General features: G+C 45.0%; 1 protein-coding gene and 1 long non-coding RNA gene across 2 annotated transcripts; one reads left to right on the top strand and one right to left on the bottom strand.

The window, feature by feature from the left end:
* Positions 1-5,894: 5,894 nt before the first annotated feature.
* LOC309705869 lies at positions 5,895-6,314 on the bottom strand. The gene is made up of 3 exons (XR_014276624.1): positions 6,288-6,314; positions 6,011-6,182; positions 5,895-5,922 (listed from the first exon to the last, which is right to left on the bottom strand). It is a non-coding gene; the product is annotated as an uncharacterized lncRNA (long non-coding RNA).
* Positions 6,315-7,067: 753 nt separating this feature from the next.
* LOC309705633 (transmembrane protease serine 9-like) lies at positions 7,068-19,731 on the top strand. Its single transcript, XM_082531544.1, has 10 exons — positions 7,068-7,171; positions 9,990-10,010; positions 10,199-10,361; positions 10,551-10,819; positions 13,240-13,385; positions 13,472-13,859; positions 14,003-14,174; positions 17,690-17,943; positions 18,082-18,179; positions 18,505-19,731. Exons 1-10 carry the CDS (start codon positions 7,117-7,119, stop codon positions 18,856-18,858), a joined length of 1,920 nt encoding a protein of 639 aa, XP_082387670.1. The 5' UTR covers positions 7,068-7,116; the 3' UTR covers positions 18,859-19,731.
* The last annotated feature ends 3,198 nt before the right edge of the window (positions 19,732-22,929 follow it).

The raw sequence follows: 22,929 nt of genomic DNA, 5'->3' as shown, positions 1-22,929 counted from the left end.
AAGGTTTTATGGACTGATGAAATGAGAGTGAGTCTTGATGGGCCAGATGGATGGGCCCGTGGCTGGATTGGTAAAGGGCAGAGAGCTCCAGTCCGACTCAGACACCAGCAAGGTGGAGGTGGAGTACTGGTTTGGGCTGGTATCATCAAAGATGAGCTTGTGGGGCCTTTTCGGGTTGAGGATGGAGTCAAGCTCAACTCCCAGTCCTACTGCCAGTTTCTGGAAGACACCTTCTTCAAGCAGTGGTACAGGAAGAAGTCTGCATCCTTCAAGAAAAACATGATTTTCATGCAGGACAATGCTCCATCACACGCGTCCAAGTACTCCACAGCGTGGTTGCAAGAAAGGGTATAAAAGAAGAAAAACTAATGACATGGCCTCCTTGTTCACCTGATCTGAACCCCATTGAGAACCTGTGGTCCATCATCAAATGTGAGATTTACAAGGAGGGAAAACAGTACACCTCTCTGAACAGTGTCTGGGAGGCTGTGGTTGCTGCTGCACGCAATGTTGATGGTGAACAGATCAAAACACTGACAGAATCCATGGATGGCAGGCTTTTGAGTGTCCTTGCAAAGAAAGGTGGCTATATTGGTCGCTGATTTGTTTTTGTTTTGTTTTTGAATGTCAGAAATGTATATTTGTGAATGTGGAGATGTTATATTGGTGTCACTGGTAAAAATAAATCATTGAAATGGGTATATATTTGTTTTTTGTTAAGTTGCCTAATAATTGTGCACAGTAATAGTCACCTGCACACACAGATATCCCCCTAAAATAGCTAAAACTAAAAACAAACTAAAAAACTACTTCCACAAACATTCAGCTTTGATATTAATGAGTTTCTTGGGTTCATTGAGAACATGGTTGTTGTTCAATAATAAAATTATTCCTCAAAAATACAACTTGCCTAATAATTCTGCACTCCCTGTAACAGACCTCTCTGCATTGAATCATATCTGTTATTAACCTCTGTCTCTCTTCCACAGCATGTCTTTATCCTGTCTTCCTTCTCTCACCCCAACCAATCACAGCAGATGGCCCCGCCCCTCCCTGAGCCTGGTTCTGCTGGAGGTTTCTTCCTGTTAAAAGGGAGTTTTTCCTTCCCGCTGTCGCCAAAGTGCTGCTCATAGAGGGTCATATGATTGTTGGGTTTTTCTCTGTATCTATGAAGCGCCTTGAGGTGACTTTTGTTGTGATTTGGCGCTATATAAATAAAATTGAATTGAATTAAATTGAATTTTCTCTGCAAAAGCATGCAGTTTCCTGTCAGTACTTTTTGGCACAGACTGTACTCAGAGTTGGGCCTCTCTTATCCATAAAACAATATAATCATCAAATAGGCATTCAGATTATATATTTAAATCCCAACAAGGGACAGACTGGCAGGCCAGAAACTGGCAACAGTGAAGGTGATGGCTTGGCTGAGGGCAGATGTCGGTGGAGGCGATGAGACACATCAGGTGAAAGATGCCCATCAAGGTTTTCTGTACTGTGCAATCTGCACGCCTTGGTACTGACGAGTGCTTGTTTGTGTTACAGCTGCCTTCCCAACAGCTTGAACCAGTCTGATGACTCGTGTTTCTGAAACACTCAGCTCGTCTGGCACCAACAACAATGCCACGTTCAAATTTAAATCACCTTTCTTCCTCATTCTGATGCTCAGTTTCAACCTCAGAAGGTCATCTTCATATATCTGCATACCTAAATGCATTGAACTGCAACCATGCGACTGTCTGTCGTAACAGGCAGCTGAACAGGTGTACCTAAAAGTGTCATAAACACTGTTATCCTGATCTGCTGGAGCCTGTAAAGTACAATACTGTGATAACAAAGGTGTGTTGCGTTTTCATAGCACAAAGCAGCAATGTGTCGTTGAAATACTCAAAGTGCTCAACACATGTGTTCGCATTTCTCCACAGAAACTGAGACACAGCTTGTACTACCCCCCAAAATAATTATTAAACAGAAAAATGCACCAAGTTTAACAAGAACCTTTTTTCTTGTTTCAGCTGTGTCAAACTGAGCGTGTGCAGAGGCTTTAATAACCTGCCAGCTGTCGTGCTAGGATCATTTAGCATGATTTTTTTCAAATCATCTATCATCTCATTTAACCAGTGGATGTTTTCTTACTTTCAGTGCTGCCAACATGAATTTGCACTTTTGCATACACCCATTCAACTCTTGAACTCTATTGTGCTTTTAATCTGTTACTGGCAGATCCAGTTTGTCACTCCACAAAAAAACTCATTGTCACAGTCTGGCAGAGGCAGACTGTATGTATTATGAAAAGGACCTAAAATGCGGACACCATGAAACAAAAACTTAAATGTTAACAGAAAGCGAGCTGTTTATTAAGGCTGGTGAAAACATTACAAAACAAAAGGCAGAGGAGAAGCTAAACAATAACCTAAACTGGGAGAGCTAAGATAACATAGAAACCCAAAACATGAACCCTAACATGGACACAAAAATACCTAGAGCACAGAACCTGGAAGCATGACACAAAGGACAACAAACGACCTGACAATGACACACTGAAAACAGAGGACTTAAATACACAGGAGGTGATTAGGGGAAGTGGGAACACATGGAGGAACAGCTGACTTACATGAGCCTAATGACAGGACAAGGGAAGTGAAACTAAATACAATGAACAAAGAACACACGACTCCTTCAAAATAAAACAGGAAACATGAGACAGACAGACACATACACTGATATGCACACACTCATCCCCCCTCCCTTTCCAAATGCCTTCGACGCTTATTCCCTTCCGATGCTGCACCCTTTACCCCCCCTGTTGCTTGTCATGTGTTTCTTTGGTGTATTAAGAGTTTTTTCATGTGCAGAGGTGTTTTTTTCTGTTCTCAAACTGATCTCCCTTTTTGTTTTGTCTGGACACTAGACGTCGCACAGCTTCATCATGCAGCTCTTCAGAGCGGTACCGGGCTGATTTGGCTCCTCTGCTACAATAAAATTTGCTTTCACAACAGCTTCACTTTGTGATTTACCAGTTTACCAGCAATGTAAACTGCTGGTAAACTGTTTACCAGCAGTTTACATTGCTGGTAAACAGTTTACCAGCAATGTCTGTAAACATATATTCAGTCTCCCACCGGTGCTGAAAGGCTCTGTTTTCAGAATCAACTTTTCTCTTCGCCATTGTGAGCAGCTAGCTTCGCAATAACTGAAGTTTGACTTGATTGATGCGGGAATGTTCCCAGGTAGCCTAGTGTTCGGCAAAGAAGGCTGCAGCACTGCATTATGGGATCTGTTGTTTGTGTGTTATTAGCACCGCATATTGCCGGGCCATACATAACAGTAATAAAAAATCTATATAAAATGATCTCGCAGGCCGGATATGAATGTATGCCGGGCCGTGTGTTGCCCACGAGCCTTGAGTTTGACACATGTGCTCTAGATGAAGACCCCGCTCAACCTCTCATTTGCATTCCTGAACAAAGGCAGCACCCTCCTGTAAAGCAGCAACCGGAGAAGATGAAATCCGAAATAACTTCGAAATAAATAACTTGGTCTTCGTGTACAAGCTCTAGTTGGTTTGCTTAGCACCACGGGTGATCAAGGACGGACAGAACTAAATTGTGGCTCCTATGTTGATCGCCTGCTTGAACAGTTGCCTGCAGAGCATTGTAGTCGCTTTAAACGGCATGTTTATAGGAAACAAGGAGAAATGACGTATAACTTACCTTTCTTATCGTGGTTGCAAATGGAGTGCAGGTGTCAACCAAGAAAGGACAGTCCTGTTTCGTCCTTCAGCCAGCCACGAGCTGCCTGTAAGTACACCTCTCCACTTGCAACAATATTACATGGGGCAAATACATCTGATGATCCTGTACAGGCAGCACAACCCATCCTAACGATTAAGGCTACATGTGCTGCTGCTCACCTGAACACCGCATCAGTAAGTGTCCTGAGTTTATTCACAAGACAAAGGATGAGAAAATAAACCGGGTAAAGAGGAACAAACGGTTTTGGCATTGTGCTAGGACTCATCAGGCTGCAAAGTGTGATCTGAGGAAAGCATGTGTCACCTGCATGGGACGACATCTACAGATCCTGTGCGAGGTAAATCAGAGACCTAGAACTGAAATTAATCCTGTAGTGAGGACGTTGTATTTTGATATACTGTTGACTGTCCTACTGTACTATTAAAAGTTGTGAAAGTGCTCCTGTGTAATGGCATATGACATATGCAGTATTTGATGATGGCTCCCAACGTACCATGCTTCTGACATCAGCAGCTCAGCCACCTAACTGGGAAAGCTGAGAATTTGTCACTTAGACCTGTCCGTCAACATGTTGAAACTATTCAGATTTTTTCTGTAAGTTTCAGGATCTCTTCCACTGCACACCCAGAGAAACACCCGTATTCTCTCTCCAAAGGAATTACAAACATCTTCAAGGCATCTCATTATCAGCTGTTAACAAAGCAGCTCGACTACTGCTCATAGGCTCAGATCATACTCGCCTCATCACGCCGACTGCACCAGTTAGCCATGGTCCATATGGCTCTTCTGCTGTGGTCAAAACCTGCTTAGGATGGACACTCCAAGGTCCGATCACAGACTTCCAATCACAGAGCAGTTCAGCGCAAGCCCAGTGTTTGTTCACATCTTTCAGTTCAGGTGTGCTCCAGCACAACCTTGTGTCCGCTATTGGCTCTGAGTCCGTTCAACCACCTCCTACTCTACCATCAACAGTTTCCACATCGTCGCCTGCAGTTCCACCATCACCAGCTCCACCGCCTGTGGCTGCCATTCCCCCACAGGTCCTGCCTCTGCCAAGCCCCGTACACTGGGCCCTGCAAAACTGCCCGATGGTCTGCAGTTATGTACATGCGGCTGCATCCCACATGGTTGGCATTTGGACCAGCTTCATCGCCACCGCTGGCTACACGATCAGCCCCTGAACTGTTTGGCCTTATCAATTACACCTATCACATGATCTGTCTCCATCCAGAACAAACCAAAGAAGCTGCTGAGAAAAAGCTCTATCGCAAAATCTACTCCATGAGAAAAAAGGATGAGTTCAAGTGCTTCCTCACCTTTTCTCTCAGACACCACCGGAGGTAGGAAAAAAGAAAAGATGATAAGAGGGCAGAGCACATGTGGAAGAGCACAGTGGGTGAGCAAATGGTAAAATGGCCTGTATTTATATAGCGCTTTTCTAGTCCCTAAGGACCCCAAAGCACTTTACATATCCAGTCATCCACCCATTCACACACACATTCACACACTGGTGATGGCAGCTACATTGTAGCCACAGCCACCCTGGGGCGCACTGACAGAGGCGAGGCTGCCGGACACTGGTGCCACTGGGCCCTCTGACCATCACCAGTAGGCAACGGGTGAAGTGTCTTTGCCCAAGGACACAACGGCCGAGACTGTCCAAGCCGGGGCTCGAACCGGCAACCTTCCGATTACAAGGCGAACTCCCAACTCTTGAGCCACGATCGCCCCAGGGTAGCTCACTGGAATGAGAGGGTGAGTGTATGCCGAATTTTTTTTGACTGTTGTTTCTCACACTAACTTTAACACGAGCGCCCCGGGATTAACCTGGAGGCTATTTTAGGGACTCTCTCCGTGAGTGACGTAGTTAAAGACTGTGCGAGTGGATGTGTTCAGACCTGATTTTAGATCAAATAAAGTATCATTCAAATTCCTCCGCTGTGCAAATTTGGAAAGAAATCTGAATCTTTATTATCTGAAGCATCAGGGAAAAAACCTGCACGCTCCACAGTGTGTGAAAGATGTCTGTGAGGTTGGTGTTCACTGAGTGACAGATTAGTATCAGACTAATGTCATTACACAGGAATGTTGACAGGTGAGATTCACCTGCTGATGTTCTGCCATTGTTCTTCCTGTACATGTCAGCTGAAGGTCTCATAGTGATCTGGGACTGTAAAGGACACAAAATGAAATGTCTCATGGAGGGGGGAGTCAGAGAGGCTGAGATGATCTGAGAGGAGGAGGGAGGGGGGATATACCGGACAGAGGACGATGAAGATGGAGCTGCCAGGCAGGAGGAGAAGAGATAGACGTGAGCGAAGAATCTTGGATGTAGTGAAGGAGGACATGTGGCGGGGTGGAGTGACAGAGGATGATGCTGGGATAGGAGGACAGGAGGAGGTGGAGGCAGATGATCTGCTGTGGTGACCTCTAAAGGGAGCAGGAGGAAGAAGACAACAGGTTTATAGTTTATGGGTTTATGACCAGTGACTTTGCTCACATGCGGGGTCCCTCAAGAGTCCAATCTTGGTCCACCTCTTTTTTTTCCTCTTAGAAGTAGAGGACACGCTTATGTTCCATCCATCTTATCCTTTTCAGGGTGACAGGGGCCTATCCCAGGGCTCCATGGTACACCTGGACAGGTCGCAGGCTGTTGCAGGACTAACACATAGAGACAGACAACCAGTCACACTCACATCTATGAGCAATGTAGAGTTACCAATTACAGCTTTTATTCACATGTCAGTCTAAAACAGCATCAGTGTTGAGAGTCCAGCTAACACAACTTTTAATACTCCTTTTCTATAAATTGATACGTTATCTTAAAATCCTGAAAGAGCCTCAGTTGTGCCAAAAGCCTGATTTAATGAGCAAAAATTTTGGTACATTGATGAACAGCTAGCTTACATCGTATTTCTGATTGTGCTGCTGAATAGTACTGAGCTTCTCAAGATCAGCTGAAGCAAAATGACTTCAGGAAATCAGGGGATGCAGATAAAATGCATTAAGGCTGCCACGCAGACACTGGAGAAACTCAGGTGCTGACCATAGTTTCTGACCCAAGAATAAATCCGTGCGTGACTCTACGCAGGAGGTCCATCAGGTTACTGGGAATAGAAAAGTTGTGTGTTTTTTTGTTGGAGTGAAATCATGATTCCTCTTATTCCGAGTCACCCCTCTCACGTCGCCCACATTGGCTTCTTTGCTTTTTCACTGTGTCTGATGTGAGGAAAATCAGGTGAGCTGCAATGTTGGGCGTGTCGTCAGACAGGTGTTGGTGTGGGATGCACCTCAGACAGAGAGGAGAAGGAGAGAGGAAGGTTATTTATGCCTCAGCAGGTCTGGAGGTTTGGATCTTACAGCGATGGCTTTCTACAAAGTGATGTGTTTGGCTGCTGGGCTGATGCTCCTGACCCAAGGTAAGAGCTCTCTGCACACACCTGCATCAGGTACGACTCAGAGGGCCAAAACACTCAGGAGCACAGCGCTTCACTTTAAAGTGACACTGCAGGAAAAGGAGGACTGGTGGTTTATTTTAGGTTCACAGATAAACGTGATGATCTGTTTGGTTTGGAAGCAGCTGAGAGGTTTTAACTTCTTTATTTCACCTTAACTTTTGTTGGTTTATTCAGTCAGCTTTGATTGACACACATCATTTATTCATGAGGATCTAAACGTGTGACAAAGGAGGATATCACCTTAACCTGATTAAGCTTAAACATTTCAGATCAATAACTGAGTTCCAGTACATGTACATATATCGTGTTTCAGAGCTCATGATCACATGATATAATAATATAAATGTCATATATAATACATGTTTTATTTAAAAATGTTCTCCTGATTCTTCAGTAGCAGTTTTACTTTCTGTCCTGGTCAATAAAGCTTCATTCAAACTTGGCTGTGATTCAAACCTCTCATAAAAGTTTCTTTATGAGAGGTTTGAATCTTTATGTTTATTAATGATTATTTGATGGTTGTTTATAACTTTAAAACTGCTCTCTGTGCGTATGACCGCTTTCTGCAGCTGCTGTCTTCACTACATGAATCACACTAATGGCATCTGAAAAAGAAACAGAGAGGATTATTTTTAATTTCCTCCAACAATAAAAGTTTATTTTATAAATATTTTTCAATAAAATTAAAGCTACCCCGTCATTATTTAGTGACATTAAGTGTCGAGTGTCAGATTTAGTAAATATTTTAGATCTGCTTTCATGATCATATCTCAGTCTGCACAATGTGGACTGAAATGTTGTATCACTTTAGTTAAAATTTAAAAAATGTGTGTCTTTAATATTTAATTGGAAATATATTTAAGGGGAAAGCTGGCTGTCTTATTTCTTTAATTCAGTCATTCATGGGATTATTAGCTGCAGCTTAACCGACTGAGACGTTTCAAAAGGATGTTTGATCTCTGAGCTTTGGAGACGTTTTTTAAATGAAAAGTGTGACGGCGATGCGCAGCAGTTTGTTGTGCCAGTTAAAGATGTGATAACATCTTTAACAGTTAAAGATGTGATAACAGGTTTCATTCATCATAGCTCAGTGCAGGAAGTGCGTTAGATTCTGAGAAGGTGCCGCATCATTTGTGTCCAAACTACGGTGAGGAACTCTTGATCGTGGCTCAAGAGTTGGGAGTTCGCCTTGTAATCGGAAGGTTGCCGGTTCGAGCCCCGGCTTGGACAGTCTCGGTCGTTGTGTCCTTGGGCAAGACACTTCACCCGTTGCCTACTGGTGGTGGTCAGAGGGCCCGGTGGCGCCAGTGTCCGGCAGCCTCGCCTCTGTCAGTGCGCCCCAGGGTGGCTGTGGCTACAATGTAGCTGCCATCACCAGTGTGTGAATGTGTGCGTGACTGGGTGGATGACTGGATATGTAAAGCGCTTTGGGGTCCTTAGGGACTAGTAAAGCGCTATATAAATACAGGCCATTTACCATTTACCATTTTCTATGAAATGATGGAGGGTGGAAGATGAAAATACTGTGTGTGCAGCCCAGACCAACACACACACACACACACACAGATCAGGAAACTCTTTCGAGACAAACAGCACGATAACGATCCTCTCAGAAATGGAGGTAAAACCAGTCTATAGAACGAAAACATTAACAGTGTAAAAGGTAACCCCGCACACACACACACACACAAACTACCTACAAAGATAGTCTAAGGAGCTTAGAAAGAAAAGCGTCTGGACTTCTTTAAGTTGCTTGAAGACGTTTCACCTTCATCCGAGAAGCTTCTTCAGTTCTAGGGTCAAATGGTGGAGAGTCCCAGATTTAAACCCAGTGGGAGTTTCCCCCCAAAGAGGGACAAAGGACCCCCTGATGATCCTCTACCTAATCACATGAGTTAAGGTGTAAAAACGGGTGTGGGTCCCAATCAGCCAGGGTTTCGGGTGAGCTCATTGTGAAACCTGGCCCCACCCTATCATGTGATTTCCTGAGGTCAGATGGCCCAGGATGTGAGTGGGCGTTAAGGCGTCTGGGGACGCTCCAACTGGTAGAGGATCATCAGGGGGTCCTTTGTCCCTCTGTGGGGGGTCACTCCCACTGGGTTTAAATCTGGGACTCTCCACCATTTGACCTTAGAACTGAAGAAGCTTCTCGGATGAAGGTGAAACGTCTTCAAGCAACTCAAAGAAGTCCAGACGCTTTTCTTTCTAAGCTCCTTAGACTATGATGACCTGGATGACTGAGAACATTCACAGACATACCTACAAAGATTGCGTTTAACAGATGGATGAAGCTGCCCACTGGCGTCATTGACTGCTTTGCTCGGTCAATGATTAGTTGGAATTATTGGAATGGAGTCCAGTGGGTGCCGTCATCCGTCTGTTAATGAAGAAATACCACAAATGTAAAACTAATGGAGTAAACAACACATACAGTACATATAAATATATATGAATATGTATACAAGTTGAAAATTTCCCAAAATACATTCAATTAATTAACAGGTGGCAGCATAAACAAAGCTGGTCACATAATCAAGATTTTAAAGGGTCTGTTAGTAGAGTCGCCTCACAGCAGCCGTGCTATTGGTCAGATGATGTCATTAAAATTCTCCAACATGGGGACTGACTCACTGCTACAGCCACTACTGGAGCTTCTGCTGGATGCTTATAGCTAACCACAGACAATCAACTTTCCCACTATTATTAACGACAGTGAACTAATCACAGAACAATGAATGGAGATCTTTTGTTTTAAAATGGTTTGTTTTCTGTGTTTCAGAGTCTGAGTCACAGCTGGGTGGTAAGAAAAAGCTTCTTTGTGTAATGATTTAGTTTTATGTGTAATAAATCTTTAGTTTCATATGAATATTAGTTTGTGAGTGAACTGTAGACTCCAGGATCACTGTGTCCTCACTCAGCAGTTTGTAGTGCTGAGAGTTTACAGCTCCTACAGTAATGCTCACTCTGTGTTTTAATGTCGGTCTTCAGTTTGTGGTAAGGCGTCTCTGAACACCAGGATTGTAGGAGGACAGGTGGCCCCTGTTGGCAGCTGGCCCTGGCAGGTCAGTCTGCAAACATCTGGGTCCCACTTCTGTGGAGGATCCCTCATTAACAGTCAGTGGGTGCTGACTGCTGCTCACTGCTTTAGAAGGTGAGTGATGAGGCTGAAGCTGCACTCTAAACATGATTTAAGGAAATTATGGAGGGTCCTAATCTGGGGGCTGAGGGTGGTAACAGGATAAATATTTAACAGGGCAGGAAGTCAAACTTTATATATGTTTTCTCGTCTATAACAATTGTAACAACTGTGCACTGTTCGTGTCGCTCCTGATGATCTCAGCATTACTGCAACCGGTCTGACTGTGAATCTGGGCCTTCAGAGTCTACAGGGATCTAATCCCAATGCAGTGTCTCGGACAGTAACACAGATCATCAAACATCCAAACTACAACTCTGGTACCAACGACAACGACATCTGCCTCCTGCAGCTCTCCTCACCGGTGACTTTCAGCAGCTACATTTCTCCCGTCTGCCTGGCAGCTTCAGACAGCATCTTCTACAGCGGTGTTAACAGCTGGGTCACCGGCTGGGGCGATATAGGAAGTGGAGGTGGGTCACTGGTTAGAACAGATTAATATTGTCTGAGGATGACAGGAAACAAACAGCTTCTCCAAAGTATCCATAAAGGAGCCTTTGTCTGCTTATTTTATGATTCTGTTGCTGAAGAGAAGCCTAAATGTTTCAGAAACTATGATTTATGAATTTATTCAAGGTTCAGGGTTCTTTATTTGACACATGCATAGTTATACAAGTATAACACACAGTGAAATGTAGCCTGACACGCATCTCGACATGTGCAAAAACTTTAGGGGGGGGGTGTAGAGGAAGAATATATATATATATATATATATATATATATATATATATATATATATATATATATATATGTAGTATATACATTGGGTGAATGTGCAGTAGTAGCAGCAAGCAGGTGAATTCTGTACATTAATATGAATAGACATCTGACTATTTTACAGGATAGACAATATCAACATATTTAAAATTAAAGGAATTGAAATGTACATTGTGCCTTGGTTTAGTGTCTGGAAGAGTCCTGACTCAGTCAGTTATAGATGATGTGAGAGGGCAGGTGTGTGTGTTTAGGGCACGGATGGCTTGGGGATAGAAGCTCCTCTTGAGTCTCTCTGTCCTTGCCCGGAAGATGCGGAACCTTCTACCAGATTGCAGAAGTTGGAACAGTTTGTTGCCAGGATGGGACGGGTCCTTCAGTATCTGCGCTGCTCTAGTCCGGCATCTCCTGGTGTAGGTGTCCTGAAGCGGGGGGAGAGCAATCCTGCAGCAGCGTTCTGCTGTACGGATCACTCTCTGGAGAGCTTTTTGGTCCTTCACACAGCTGTTCCCGAACCACGATGTCATGTTCTGTGTGAGGATGCTCTCCACAGCGCCTGTATAGAAAATCCTGAGGATCTTTGGAGAGACCCTGAACTTCCTCAGTTGTCGTAGGTGATACAGGCGCTGCCTAGCCTTTTTGGTCTGGACCTGAATGTGGGCAGCCCATGTCAGGTCTGAGGAGATGTGGACACCAAGATACTTGAAGGACTGCACCCTCTCCACTGGAGCTCCATTGATGATAATGGGCTTGTAGTCTCTGTGCTGACCCCTTCTGAAGTCCACCACCAGCTCCTTGGTCTTGCTGACGTTCAGCTGGAGGTGGTTGTCCTGGCACCACGATGCCAGATTCTTCACTTCATCCATGTAGGCCGCCTCATCGTTGTTGGAGATGGCACCCAACACCACTGTGTCGTCAGCAAACTTCACAATGGTATTGGAGCCATGGGTGGCCACACAGTCTGAAGTGTAGAGGGAGTAGAGCAGTGGCGAGTGGACACATCCCTGAGGTGCTCCTGTGTTGATGGTGATGCTGTTGGAGAAGCACCTGCCCACCCTCACCACCTGAGTTCTGCCAGTGAGGAAGTCCAACACCCATGCACACAGACGGGTGTTAAGTCCCAGATCCCTCAGCTTTGTGAACAGTCTGCAGGGCACTATTGTGTTAAACGCTGAACTGTAATCAACAAACAGCATTCGCACATAGTTACCCTGTTTCTTGTCCACGTGGCTGAGAGTGGTGTGTAGGACGTGGGCGATGGCATCCTCTGTGGATCTGTTGGATCTGTAGGCGAACTGCAGCGGATCTGTGGTGTCTGGGATGGAGGAGGAGATGATGTTCTTCAGCAGCCTCTCAAACACCTTCATTACTACCGAGGTCAGTGCAACTGGCCGGTAATCGTTCAGAAATGAGGGGTTGCTGTTCTTGGGCACAGGGGATGATGGTGGATCTTTTGAAGCATGTGGGGACCACAGACTTCGCCAGGGACTCGTTGAAGATGTAAGTGAACACACCTGCTAGCTGGTCAGCACAGCAGCGCAGCAGACGGCCGGTGATGCCGCCTGGCCCCGCCGCTTTCCTTGTGTTCACTCTCCTCAGTGCCGCTCGGACGTCATGCTCCGCGATGCTGGTCACCGGTCTCTCGCTGATGACGTCACTGTCCTCGAAAAGTCAAAAATTCACCAAGTTTCTGAGCCAACCTTAAAGGAAATGTTTGTAAAAAAGAAACTGGTCTCATGCAGTTTCGTTTTTGATGATAAACCTGTGCGCGTGGAGGGGAAACAGACTTTCTAAACACTAAAAGAAACATGGACTGAATTATTTGGGAAATGTCTGAAGCATCAAAGATAGAGATACGAACAGAACGTCAAAAACACTTTTAAAAACTGATTGTGCCTCTTTTTTTTTTTTTACATTTAATCAGATTTGTCTGGTGGTTCAATACATACAGCTTTCTGTCATGTGACCACTGAAAGTTGGAAATCCTTTGAGTTAAAACTTATTCACCACCAGAATAAATGCCTGGAAGTGGAACGATGCTTTGTTTACTGTTCAGGTTTCTACCTTTAATCTGTCACACGCTGTTTATTAAACAGATTTTGTTTTTTTACCCCTTCAGTGTCCCTTCCTTCTCCACAAAACCTGATAGAGGTGGAGGTTCCTGTTGTGGGAAACAGGCAATGTAACTGTAACTATGGAGTGGGATCAATCACTGACAACATGATCTGTGCCGGGTTAAGTGCAGGAGGAAAGGACTCCTGTCAGGTGATTGTTGTTACCTGTGTTTGGCACATTTTCACCTTCTACAGTTTCTTCTCCTCAGCTAACAGTAAATGTTTCTGCTCTCAAAGGGGGATTCAGGAGGTCCAATGGTGAGCAAGCAGAGCGGTCGCTGGATTCAGGCGGGAGTCGTCAGTTTTGGGGAAGGTTGCGCCTTGCCTAATTTTCCAGGAGTCTACGCCAGAGTATCCCAGTACCAGACTTGGATCAACAGCAAGATCTCCTCCAACCAGCCGGGCTTCATGACGTTCACGTCCACTGGGACCGACAGTGACCTCAGTGTCTCCTGCACAGGACTGCCACCAGTGCCAACCACCACACCTACTAACACCACCACTACAACCCCCACACTTCCAACAACCACCAATCATCCAACAACCACAACCCCCCCAGCAACCCCCGCCACACCTACAAATACAATACTTCCAACAACCACGCTGCATCTGACCACTGCCCAACGTGAGGACCCATCATGACAATACTTTATTAAAGAAAACATTCTAACCTTGAGTCTATTATACACTACATGAACTTGAACTGATGGGTTCATGTGGTTAAAGTTTTTAAGATTTCTTTGTGTTTGCCTCTGGTTTTGTCCTCAGCTGTAGTCTGTGGACAAGCTCCGAGGAATTCACACATTTTCGGGGGAACCTTGCTTGCGTCAGTGGGCTCGTGGCCGTGGATGGCGAGCCTGCAGAAAAATGGAAATCACGTGTGTGGTGGGACTCTGATAGCCTTGGACTCTGTGCTGAGTGACACCAGCTGTTTCTCAAGGTGAGTTGGAGCTGTAGTTTGGCCGGATGATCATACAGTTAATTTGCCTCGGACTAGGAAATATTCAGTAAATCTGAAGGCTGTTTAGATTTTTCAGTCATGATGGCACTCTGGCCCTAATAGGCCACATTTTTTTTCTGTGGTGTACTTCATTTCCTGGTAATTTAATTCTTTAAACTGCATAGATGGTTTAGGTACCATAGTGTACATTTATAAAAGACGACCCCAGTATCTTGGTGAGGCGTGTAATAGGACACACATTAAGAAGTTGCACTAATAATAATAATAATAATGGATTGCATTTATATAGCACTTTTCAAGGCACCCAAAGCGCTTTACAATGCCACTATTCATTCACTCTCACATTCACACACTGGTGGAGGCAGCTACAGTTGTAGCCACAGCTGCCCTGGGGCAGACTGGTTACAAGACGAACTGCCAACTCTTTGAGCCATGAGCGCACTAAGCTGTTTCAAGCCAGCATGAAAATAATTACAGGAAAGGATTTAAACAGACACATTTACATGTAAATACATATTAGCCACCTAGCTACACACCTTCCTTGGTTGCTCATAACTTTTCTCTTTTTGGCAGTGCTCTCCCTGGTAGTACTGCAGCTTCTGCACGTGTCTATTACACACTTTGGTGGGATGTTGGTTAAAATTTTTAAAGATCTGCTGGGGATTAGACATTTTTCATGATGCTATTGATTGATAGAGCTCATAGTGAGCAGTAGACTCATTTACTTATTCAAAATCTAATTCAACAGATTTTATTTAATATATATATATATATATATATAAAAAAAAAAAAACACCCAGCACGCCCCTGCGGGCGGTTTATCCTTCAAGCTCGGGTCCTCTACCAGAGGCCTGGGAGTTTGAGGGTCCTGCGCAGTATCTTAGCTGTTCCCAGGACTGCGCTCTTCTGGACAGAGATTTCCGATGTTGTTCCCGGGATCTGCTGGAGCCACTCGCCTAGCTTGGGAGTCACCGCACCTAGTGCTCCGATTACCACGGGGACCACCGTTACCTTCACCCTCCACATCCTCTCGAGCTCTTCTCTGAGCCCTTGGTATTTCTCCAGCTTCTCGTGTCCCTTCTTCCTGATGTTGCTGTCATTGGGAACCGCTACATCGATCACTACGGCCGTCTTCTTCTGTTTGTCTACCACCACTATGTCCGGTTGGTTAGCCACCACCATTTTGTCCGTCTGTATCTGGAAGTCCCACAGGATCTTAGCTCGGTCATTCTTCACCACCCTTGGGGGCATCTCCCATTTTGACCTCGGGACTTCCAGGTTATACTCGGCACAGATGTTCCTGTACACTATGCCGGCCACTTGGTTATGGCGTTCCATGTATGCCTTGCCTGCTAGCATCTTGCACCCTGCTGTTATGTGCTGGATTGTCTCTGGGGCATCTTTACACAGCCTGCACCTGGGGTCTTGCCTGGTGTGATAGACCCCAGCCTCTATGGATCTTGTACTCAGAGCTTGTTCTTGTGCTGCCATGATTAGTGCCTCTGTGCTGTCTTTCAGTCCAGCTTTGTCCAGCCACTGGTAGGATTTCTGGATATCAGCCACCTCCTCTATCTGCCGGTGGTACATACCGTGCAGGGGCCTGTCCTTCCATGATGGTTCCTCGTCTCCCTCCTCTTTCTTGGGTTTCTGCTGCCTGAGGTATTCACTGAGCACTCGGTCAGTTGGGGCCATCTTCCCAATGTATTCTTGGATGTTCCTTGTCTCATCCTGGACTGTGGTGCTGACACTCACCAGTCCCCGGCCCCCTTCCTTCCGCTTAGCGTACAGCCTCAGGGTGCTGGACTTGGGGTGAAACCCTCCATGCATGGTAAGGAGCTTTCTTGTCTTTATGTCAGTGGCTTCTATCTCCTCCTTTGGCCAGCCTATTACCCCAGCAGGGTACCTGATCACGGGCAGGGCGTACGTGTTGATGGCCCGGATCTTGTTCTTACCATTCAGCTGACTCCTCAGGACTTGCCTGACCCTCTGCAGGTACTTGGTGGTTGCAGCCTTTCTAGCGGCCTCTTCATGGTTCCCATTTGCCTGCGGGATCCCCAGGTACTTGTAACTGTCCTCTATGTCTGCAATGTTGCCTTCTGGTAGTTCAATCCCCTCAGTTCTGACTACCTTCCCTCTCTTTGATACCATCCGACTACACTTCTCCAGTCCGAACGACATTCCAATGTCATTGCTGTATAGCCTGGTAGTGTGGATCAGTGAATCGATGTCTCGTTCACTCTTGGCATACAGCTTGATGTCATCCATGTACAGGAGGTGGCTGACAACTGCTCCGTTCCGTAGTCGGTATCCGTAGCCAGTCTTGTTAATGATCTCACTGAGGGGGTTCAGGCCTATGCAGAACAGCAGTGGGGACAGAGCATCTCCTTGGTAGATCCCGCACTTGATGGTGACTTGTGCTATGGGCTTGGAGTTGGCCTCTAGTGTTGTACGCCACATCCCCATTGAGTTCCTGATGAAGGCTCTTAGGGTCCCATTGATCTTGTACAATTCTAGGCATTCCAGTATCCAGCTGTGGGGCATTGAGTCATAGGCCTTCTTGTAATCAATCCAGGCAGTGCACAGGTTGGTCAGTCTGGTCTTGCAGTCTCGGCTGATTGTTCTGTCTACCAGTAGCTGGTGTTTTGCGCCTCTGGTATTCTTGCCAATTCCTTTCTGTGTCCCGCTCATGTATTGACCCATGTGCCTGTTCATCTTAGCCGATATGATGCCTGATAGGAGCTTCCATGTAGTACTGAGGCAGGTTATTGGTCGGTAGTTGGAGGGGACCGGTCCCTTCTTGGGGTCCTTGGGGATCAGGACCGTCCGGCCTTCAGTTAGCCATTCCGGGTGTCTCTCGTTAACTAGCAGCTGGTTCATTTGTGCTGCCAGACGCTCGTGGAGTGCAGTCAGCTTCTTCAGCCAGTAGGCATGAACCATGTCGGGCCCTGGTGCTGTCCAACTAACCCCGGCGGAAGGGGCTACATGAATAGGATGAGGGACCTATATATATATATATATATATATATATATATATATATATATATATATATATATATATATATATATATATATATATACATATATATATATATACATATATATGGCGTAAATCTTTTTAAAACTGAACATGTCCCCATTCTTACAACTGATTCAGCGTGTTGTGGTCCATTTCATGGCAGCATTTTCTGGAGACTTCTTTCTCAAACAAACTACGTCTAACCGGTGTTTTGCCAGTGGTTACGGTGGATCGGCAAGCCACACTTTAACCCCTCCCAGCCTTGTTCTTGAGGTAATGTCACACCTGTGGTCATGGATGCTGCTCTGCTCTGCATGGAGTTCATGAAGTTAAATATATACCTCTTTAATTAGAACCAGGCCTGAATGTCACCAGGTTCAAATCTGTAAAACTTGGGTCCCATGAAGTTGAGTGTAAAGGTGTAGATTTTGTTTGAAGCTGATGAAGTTTATGTTTGTGTGCTTCGTTCCTCCCACAGCTCCCCTGTAGCGTCCGAGTGGACTGTCGTGTTGGGGCGTCTGAAGCTAAATGGATCCAACCCCTTTGAGGTGACGCTGAATGTGACAAATATCACTCTGAGCAACACGACCGGGACCAACATAGCCATCCTCCGTCTATCTGCCCAGCCCACCCTGACCGACTACATCCAGCCCATCTGCTTGGACAACGGGAGAACCTTCGCCGAGGGCTTGGCGTGCTGGGCGGCCGGTTGGAGTCCTGGAAGAGGAGGAGGTGAGTCAGCAACATGAAGGCTGACAGAGTTCTGCCCAGACTCTGCACCAGTCCATCTCTCAGATTACACATGTGGACCACTGCACTTACAGTTTCTTTAGTCAAACATCAGGATTTTCTTATCTTTCATGATGTTAGCTGAGGAAGTTATGCAGCAGTTTCAGACCTCGGTGGTAAACTGTGGGAACTCATCATCGAGTGAGAGCATCTGTACAGACGTGTTTGCACTGCAGCAGGTAAATGACTGGATTCTTCTTCTTATAACACTGTCTGCTGACATGTTGTTTAATTTGGATTTAGCTGCTTATTACAGTCACATGTTGAATTTGGATAGTTCATCATCTTGAGTTTCCAGAGTGCTTACAATCTTCAGAAACATGTAAGAAGTTCCAGCTCTGAAATTTCAGTTTTCATTTTTGGCCAGTTAGATTTAATTTAAGAGTGTCTCTGTATCTTTGTTTTAAACCTTTAAAAAACATTATTAGAGGGAAAAACATGGCAACCAAATAATATTAGATATGATTTTCTGATTTTAAATTGAATTCCCGTCTCTTTGTTCAGGGTGATTCTGGCGGCCCGCTGATGTGTAAGCAGGGCGGCTCTTGGTTCCAGGCGGTCGTGTTAACAGCTCCAAGCCCCTCTGCCAGGAGGAGACGAGAAGCTCCAGTTATGACCTTCACCAGAGTGAGCACCTTTGACTCCTTCCTGACGAAGACGCTGGGGACACTCTTGTCTCCAGCCTCCAACACCACCATCACTAACCCCACCAATGTCTCCGTCACCACCACCACCATGGCCACCACAACTCGCTCGAATTGTTTGTTTGACAGCAGCGAGGGTCGTCCTGCTCACTCCTTCATCTTTGTCTTCATCCATCTCCTCAGCCTCGCCTTTTGTCTCCAGCTCTGCCTTTAGAGAACCCAAACTTGATTCACATGATGTGATGGACACAGATGAATGTGAACAAGCTTGACTTTGAGACTTTACAGGCTTAAAACTTTGTCTGCTAATCTTTGAGTTTATTTGTAACTGGTTATCTAAGAGTTCAGTGGTGAAGCTGTGGAGGATCAAATTGGACGTGAAATTCTACTTGATGAATTATCATCACAATTAGAAGTGGCTGTCAAGTCCGTCTCAGGGCCTTTCTCAGAGCCAGAATTACAGACCATGTACATGCTAACATGGGCACTCCATCGTGGATGTTCAAGGCTTGGGAAATCTTTTTGTAGCCTAAGCCTGCCTTAAATTTCTCAATAACTTTATCCCTGACCTGTCTGGTGTGTTCTTTGGACTTCATGGTGTTGTTGCTCCCAATATTCTCTTAGACAACCTCTGAGGCCGTCACAGAGCAGCTGTATTTGTACTGACATTAGATTACACACAGGTGCACTTTATTTAGTCATTAGCACTCATCAGGCAATGTCTATGGGCAACTGACTGCACTCAGACCAAAGGGGGCTGAATAATTACGCACACCCCACTTTGCAGTTATTTATTTGTAGAAAATGTTTGGAATCATGTATGATTTTCGTTCCACTTCTCACGTGTGCACCACTTTGTGTTGGTCTTTCACGTGGAATTCCAATAAAATTTATTCATGTTTGTGGCTGTAATGTGACAAAATGTGGGAAAGTTCAAGGGGGCCGAATACTTTTGTAAGCCACTGTATGTTCTTGGCAGCTGAGACCCCGCTTTACGAAAGGAGTTACAAATTGGAAGAATTTTGAAAAAATAGATGCTAACCCGCACCCAGAAATAAGCGGAGCACCTGAGAACCCGGGCATGCCATTACCAGCCTGAAATTCATAATATTTTATGAATCTATTATTATCCATATTGTTTATGAATTACGACAGATCCTCAATAGGCCGGAAATGTAGCTTAACTATTGTTTTATTGTAGGTAAAGTTCACAGTTTCCTTCTGATCCGTTTTGATTTCAATATGAATATTTTCGATATGGTTCCGACACTGGTATGTAATCTGGTTTGTTAAAACTCAGTGTAACGACATCTCCATAGGTACCCTGTATTTTGACAGCATGCAGCAGAAGCAAATAGATGTCACCAACAAGCTATGGCGTCACAATGTCAGAATAACAAAAGAAATGGTAACAGCCAGCCGTTATATCCGCGGGATACAGGGCAAACTTGCGCTCGAAAATTAACCAGACCCCTAGTGTGACACCAAGCATATATGCAAGGGGGGGGGGGATAAACTCTGAGATGATATATTCCACCAGATGAAAATTCAGACTTTTTCTGAATTGGGTTATATTTGAGAAAAATATCAAATTCAATACGTCTAAGGCAGGCATCATCAATCTGTGATCTCAGCATGTTAGGATCCTCATAAAAACCATAAAAAAATATTTTTTGCTTATCAACATCAGCGGGCTTCTGCTCTGCATCACTCTTTTTCCTCCATTCAAAGTATGCCATATCATTTGGAAGATTGAACCATGTATAGGGATAGGAAATTTTAATGACAGCCACCTCCCAGGGCCCATCGAGATAGAGATACTGGGCGAGATCCTCACAGAAACTGCTACTCGTGTTATTTTTAAATACATTTAGGCTAGCGTTTGAAGGTAGTGTTACGTAAAAGCCTTGAGACCTGAGAGTCATGTCACCAGCATGAAATGAGGTGGAAGGTTTTTATTTTAGGTTTTTAAGGTCACTGGCTTTAATCCAGCTATTAAACTTTTCAGGCCAGTTTCCCCATTTGACAGGAAATACATTTGCCCCCTCTGTTTACGTTTTGTCAGAATGCTCTCTATATGATACAGCTTACCCACAACCACATTGATTTTCTGTGGCTCATGCTCGTAAAAACCACAGATAATTAGTTCCCCATCGTAATCTTTGATTTTACAAACCGGAGGATCCCTAGGTATGCATTGGTCTATAGTGAATATTTCATCCGTGAAAGTCTGTTCATAGCGTTTATCAAACACACCTCTAACTTGAGACAATCTCACGTGATCTCCCTTTTTAAATTTCATGAGCTTATTTCTGGAACAAATAGAAAAAGTGCCATACATTCGGCGCCAGCTGCGGTCTCAAGGCTGGAGCCCAACAAAAACACCCTGATAACGACTGTTTAGTCTGTACCTTCTCATTCCATGCAAGGCCACCTGGGTTGGCTGGAAGACTGTTTTTACCTAGCCTGGCAGGGCGAAGGACACTGTCTCAGCTGAACTATGGACACACACACACACATACATATACAGTGATATGCACACACTCATCCCCCCTCCCTTTCCAAATGCCTTCGAATCTTGTTCCCTCCTGAGAACACGGCGAGTCTGAGCCCGTGCTGGAATGGTAGCGCTGGGCAGGATGGCTGCTGTGTTTGCTTCGGATTACTCTTCACCCCCCACCCGACCCTGTGGCTGGTCGCGTGCTCCATAATGTTGTGCTGTGGACATTTATGTGCTTCTTTGTGCAGAGGAGTTTTTTTGTTTTCTGTTCTCATGCTGTCCTCCCAGGAGCCCAGCATGAGCAGAGCTCTCTTTTTTTCCTCTTGTACTTTCCCATTGTAGTGTATATTTCAGTGTTTTTCTGTAACGCTACCGATCTCTGACCTGTATCCCCATGTAATGTCTGTGTTGTGTGTGTGCAACCTGCACGTGGCGAATAAAGCTTTGATTGATTGATTGATTGATTGATTAATTAAATACTAGTGGTGTGTTCTCTCAATGTACTTGACTGGGGGAACGATGATGACTGGTAACATCCACATATCTCCAAGTATTTACAGCCGTGAAATATCTGCTCGATGGTGTTACACCCCGGCCTAGGCAACCGGCGTGCAACGCAAGAAAATAAAAATAAGGAAAAGACACACGAGAAAAAAAACACTAAGGCTCTCCACCAAAATCCCAAAACGAAAGTATTGACAAATCCATTCACAGCTATTTACAACAAACTATTTATTTACAACACAGGGGGAGATCGCGACCATGACATACTGAAACACAAGGCTTAAATACATAGAAGGAGCAATCAGGGAATGGACCACAGGAGGGAAACACAGCTGGGGCAAATTAGACCTGACGAGACAAGGAAACGTAAACTGAACACACTGAGATAACACAGACTTTCAAAGTAAAGCAGGAAATACATGACAGTCACGCAAAAAACAAAACACTGACAACACCGAAACGTAACAATGGGCATAAGTGAGGCGGTGGACCCTGAAGACTTGCCGGGTGTCTGGTTTGGAGATTCCCAGGGAGATTCGCGAGGCCCGGGTATGAGTTCCATCCTTGAGGGGATGACGGTGGCGGGGTCGCTGGAGGCAGTGTGGCCACATTTGCCGGCAGGCTCGGGGGAGGCATAGTTTCAGAGCAAGGCTCGAACCAGGCATGAGCAGCAAGGGCTCTGAAGCTTATGTTCAGGTTCATTTATGATCTTAGGTATTTTATTGTGAGTTTTCTCACTTGATTATTAGATTCCCTCTTGTGTCTTTGCCCTGTGTGTCTGTTTATATATGTTGTGTGAGCCCTTGCGTCTTGTTTCCCTCCTTGTGTTCCATTCCAGATAAACACTCCTCTACCTCACTAACCCCCTAAAACGAGTGAACATACAAAACCGTAACAAGTTTATTCTTACTAAGAAACTTGCTTATGTATGTTACATTCTTTGTTGTTACTTTTTCATCTCAATAAACTTGCTGTGTGTTTCAGGTGTGTCAAACTCCGCGTGTGCAAGCGCCGGCTCTTCACTTGCACTTTAATAACCTTTTTTTTGGCAGCCTTTAATAACCTACTTATGTAAACAACGTCTCATACAATCTCTGTTGACCTCATTTGTTTATCATCTATCGTCTCCTTTAACCAGTGGAATTGTTTCATCCTCAGGGCCTCTCCTGGCACTACAAACATGAATCTGCACTTCTGCATACCTGTGAACTCACCTGTGCTTAACTGTTCCTTATTCTGATTCTAATCTTTTACTGGTAGATCCAGTTTGCCGACAGACAT

This window comes from Aulonocara stuartgranti, assembly GCF_965226115.1.
Source record: "Aulonocara stuartgranti genome assembly, chromosome: 4".
NCBI lineage: Eukaryota > Metazoa > Chordata > Actinopteri > Cichliformes > Cichlidae > Aulonocara > Aulonocara stuartgranti.
This window is presented reverse-complemented; position numbering and strand designations above follow the sequence as displayed.

Bases quoted from the DNA above. Each gene is read 5' to 3' on its own strand.
- LOC309705633 (XM_082531544.1), top strand. From the start codon at position 7,117: ATGGCTTTCTACAAAGTGATGTGTTTGGCTGCTGGGCTGATGCTCCTG. The intron at 10,362-10,550 runs GTGAGTGATGAG...TGATGATCTCAG, and splicing joins GCTGCTCACTGCTTTAGAAG to CATTACTGCAACCGGTCTGA. The intron at 13,860-14,002 runs GTGAGGACCCAT...TTTTGTCCTCAG, and splicing joins GCATCTGACCACTGCCCAAC to CTGTAGTCTGTGGACAAGCT.